This window comes from Triticum aestivum, chromosome 1D, assembly GCF_018294505.1.
Source record: "Triticum aestivum cultivar Chinese Spring chromosome 1D, IWGSC CS RefSeq v2.1, whole genome shotgun sequence".
In the NCBI taxonomy this organism is placed as follows: domain Eukaryota; kingdom Viridiplantae; phylum Streptophyta; class Magnoliopsida; order Poales; family Poaceae; genus Triticum; species Triticum aestivum.
The window spans coordinates 258,842,883-258,847,210 of NC_057796.1; the positions used below are offsets into that span (position 1 = coordinate 258,842,883).

The 4,328-nt window shown below is 55.4% G+C and overlaps 1 protein-coding gene across 1 annotated transcript; it reads right to left on the minus strand.

Moving 5' to 3' along the window:
* Window positions 1-989: 989 nt before the first annotated feature.
* Window positions 990-2,850, minus strand: LOC123181350 (AAA-ATPase At2g46620). Its single transcript, XM_044593607.1, has one exon. It carries the CDS (start codon window positions 2,726-2,728, stop codon window positions 1,211-1,213), a length of 1,518 nt encoding a protein of 505 aa, XP_044449542.1. The 5' UTR covers window positions 2,729-2,850; the 3' UTR covers window positions 990-1,210.
* Window positions 2,851-4,328: the final 1,478 nt, after the last annotated feature.

Consider the following 4,328-nt stretch of genomic DNA (forward strand, 5'->3'; position numbering starts at 1 on the left):
GCCATGCCGGAGAAGGCCGAAAATCGTCGGACGAAAGCTTGGGTGGTGGAGGAGAGTGAAGGGGAATGGAGGGAAGTGACTAGGGTTTCGTCTGAAGAGCGGATGGGAAGGAATATATGTGGGGTCGGGTGAGCCTGCATGGGCCGGGACCGATGTAGCGAACGTGCCCGGGCCTCCCCATATCCGTCCCATATTTGAAATGGATATGAGGGGTGCCGGTCAGCCCGGACGTCTGAGGGAGTTTGAGGCGGCCGGCAGAATCGGTATTTTTTGATTGGTTACTGACCGGATCATCCGTTCGAACGTATGTGGAGGATTTGAGGCGCGTGACAATAGATGCTCTAAACGGTCTTACATTTATTTAGAGAGGAGTACTATACTATCCATGCCAGCTCAGACGGCAATTCAACTGAGTGAGTACTATGTACCAAATCTGCTTAACTGAGACTGTATTAGTAGGGGCTCATATGCAAACAGTGATCAGTAAAATTAAAAAAGAAGGTATGAATAGATTTCAGTTGATTGAGACATAACAAAATCTCAGTCAGTTACATAACAAATAAAGCAAGGATCTTCACGTAAGATTTCACGAATATGCAACCCGGTTAAGGAAAATAGAGCACAATTGAGCATTGTTTAGGCTTTGTTTTTCTCTGATGAAATTCAGCAACTTTTGGAGAACCCTAGTGCTGATTGTTGAGCACATACTTTTATGAAATCCTTCAGAGATGCTATAGAATGGCATTAGTATCTCACGTGTAATTTTCCGCATGTGGGCTGAGGCCGCGCAAGAGATCTAGGGTGGGCAACCTACCCGGCTACGAATTCATGGCGGTTTCAAGGTCATTGCTTGGAATGTAAAGGAAACGCGCGTAGAGTTCTGCTAGTACAAGACCTTACAGTATTACAGTAGGACCATCAAAACAAGCATACTAAGACTCTGTACATTTGGGATTTGTGCACTGAGATATATAGCCAGTTCTCTTCTATGTACAACTTCTTCTTTGGATTATTTTTTGATAATTTTGTTCGGAGTGCACAACCAACTTGAGCCATCCTTTGCAATTGCCTTACACTAGCTAGACTACAATGTACAACCCCCAAATTACAATCGAGAACAGAAAAAAAAATTGCTTAAAAGTTAAGAGATCACGATCAGGTGTGAAAGACGCAGAAAGCAAAACCAAAAAATGTCCATTTGATTAATCAATCACCGGTCCTTCTCGGTGCTGGCGTCGTTGCCCCGCCCGTTCGCCGACGCCGTGTCGTCCACCGGCACCACGCCGCCCTCCTTGCGGCTCCTGATCTTGATCAGCCCGTACAGCTTCTTGAACTCCCTCATCGGCGCGTCCTTCCCGAACCCCCCGCCGCCCCCGGCCCCCGGCGACTGGCTCTCTCCCGCCGCCGGGTTGGACTCGTCGAGGTGCCCGGACGTTCTTGAGGTCAGCCTGGGCGGCCGCGCGGCGGAGCTCGTCCGCGGCGCCACCACGTGCTGCAGCGCGCTGATGACGGTGCGGAGCGCGCGGCTCGGTGACCCGCGGTTGGCGAGCATGATCTCGCCGAGCTCGGCCGGGCTCAGGCGGGCGCCGGCGTGGAAGCCCTCCTCCACCTGAGGGTAAAGCTTGTGGTCCTTGAGGCCCAGGTAGTTGCTGGCCAGCGCCTTGAAGCCGTCGAAGTCGCACATGGTGAAGTGGATGTGCACGTCCAGCCTCCCGGGCCGCAGCACGGCCGGGTCCACGCCCTCCTTGCCGCCGCTCATGGTGAACACCATGACGCGCTCCTCGCCGCAGCACGACGACAGCCCGTCCATGAAGCCCAGCACCCTGGCGGCCCTCGCCGCCGACGTCTCCCCGTCGCCGCCGCGCAGGTACCGGTCGAGGTCCTCCACGAGGATGAGCGACCGCGGGGCGGTGTCCAGGAGCAGCGCGCGGAGGTCGTCGGTGCCGGCGCGGGAGAGGTCGATGTCGTAGACGTCGTAGCCGAGGAACCTCGCCATCGCCGCGGCGAACGTGGACTTGCCCGTGCCGGGCGGTCCATAGAGCAGGTAGCTCCGGCGCCAGACGCGGCCCAGGCGGTGGTAGTAGGCGCGGCCCTTGACGAAGCTCTCCAGGTCGGAGCGGACGCGGGTCTTGAGCTCCGGGTCCATGGCCACCGTGTCAAGCGTGGCCGGGTGGGTGAAGGGCGCGGACGCCCAGCGCGGAGCGACGGCGCCGGTGTTGGCGTAGAACCGCAGCTCGCGGCGGCGCAGCTCCATCTCGTCGGCGACGGACTCGACGTGCTGCAGGTAGGGGCGCAGCACGCGCGTGCGGTCATGGCGGCGCAAGCGGAGGACCAGGCACTCCCCGCCGTTGGTCCACGCGAGGCGCGCGCCGAGGAAGGCGTCGTGCGCGGTGTGGCCCGGGCCGAGCTGCAGCGAGAAGTCGTTGCTCTTGCTGGCGGAGGAGAGCACGCAGGCGGCGTCCGCGTCCTCGAGCGACGGCAGCGACGCCACGTAGGCCGCCGCCTTGCGGAAGAGCGGGTTCTCGGCCCCGTCGTTGCCGCCAGCGACGAAGCGCGGCACCTCGTAGTACTGGTAGGCCTGCGCCCACTCGTCCGCCCACCGCCACAGCCGGCGGGCCGCGTGCGCCGCCGACTTGTAGGACAGCACGGCCCGCAGCGCCGCCACGGCCAGGGCCGCGTACGCCAGGAACATGACCGCCGCCCCGCCGCCGCCGCCGTCCAGGGGCATCGCGCCCGCCCGGCCCCCACGAGGAGTCGCGCGCACGGTTGCGCGGTTTGATTCGGTCGCGCCGGTTGGTTCGTGCGTGTGGGCGAGAAGGGTAGGAGAGAGGGAGAGAGATCGGATGGTGGATTGCCGTGGGGTTTTAAGGTGGGGGGCGGGACGGGAGGGAGGGGGGATTCGGTCGGGATCGCTGTGGCGCGCGCGCGGGTCAAAGGAGAAAGGCGGGGCCGTCTCGGATGGCCGCCGCTGCGTACGAGTCGCGGATATGATTTTTTTTTTAATTTTATTTGTTGCTGATTTTTTTGAATGGTATTGTGGTTTGAAACTGTTCGGACTCGCCGGGTTTATCTTGTTTCGTGAGGTGAGAATTCTGGCGTGCTGGTGTGGCTGAGGTGATTGGAGCAGGTACGTGGTTGACGGATCACTAGTTGTTACTCGAATTTCTGATGCGGTTGCTGGATCTCATCCGTTTCTTATCTCCTCCTTAAATGCTCTTCGTCGGGATGTGAAATTGCCCAGATTCAATCAAGATACTCAAATTATTTCAAAATAAAAGTACTGATCAAGATACCCAAATCAACACGGTGCCTGGACAAAACCGACAGACACGACGACGGGTGATATGGTCGATCCATCGATATGATACGGTTGAGTGTATTGGCAACAACCAGATGAAGATTCCCCGCTTTTGGAAGGGCGTCTATGGGACGCTACTGATCAGGACGCGTACGCGCCGCGTTTCATGAGCTTCCATAAACAGCTTGTTTTATTTATTTATTTTCGAACGAAACAGTTGCTTTATTTAGTTGTTTTTTGAACGAAACAGCTTGTTTCATTCATCTCTAGGTTGTCGCCTGGCCTAGCATGATGATTAGCAGCATGGTTTCTGTCGTAGCATATGAACGAGCAGATAGTAATACCAGTACTGTATTGGATAGTTAACCGTATACTCGGTGCCTAGCCAACTGTAGTTTGTAGTGTGGGCACCGTATACTCAACAGCACACGCGAATGAATCCACGTCTCCCTCCATCTCATGCAAGTTTGCCACCGTCAAAGTAATTTTCATCACGGTCTCTCACTTTCAACCTCTCGAGCTTGCCTTTTGGGGACTCCGATTCTAAAGTCAAATGCCGACAGGGAAACAATTAATGGAAGTCAAATTCCATCTAGTATGTTGCTTTTACATCCGTCTGGTTGCAAAAGAAACATTCTTCTGCTACTACCCTGCAAGATGCTTTGCTCTGGTGGTAGATACCATGGACGTCACAACAAGCTTGAAAGCAAGTCTGGCTTGTGCCCATTCATCCCCGGGTGGTGTTCTTTGTGATAATCACTTCCTTGGACATCATCTATTGAAAAAGTCAGATATGCATAGCCAGCATTCCTGCCTACCTGATGTCTGTTATGAAGTTCCCTAAGTGGGCCATTGATGTCATTACCTCACATATGTCTCACTTCTTTTGGGGCAATGTGGGTGACAATCATAAATACCATCTGGCTAGTTGGGGGTTGATTGCTCAGAAAAAAGAATTTGGGGGTCTAGGGGTTCCTAATCTTAGAGAGTACAACATGGCCCTCCTTGCCTCATGGGGAAGGAGATTCTA

Excerpts from the sequence above, each read along its gene's own strand:
- LOC123181350 (XM_044593607.1), bottom strand. The coding sequence starts at position 2,728 with ATGCCCCTGGACGGCGGCGGCGGCGGGGCGGCGGTCATGTTCCTGGCG.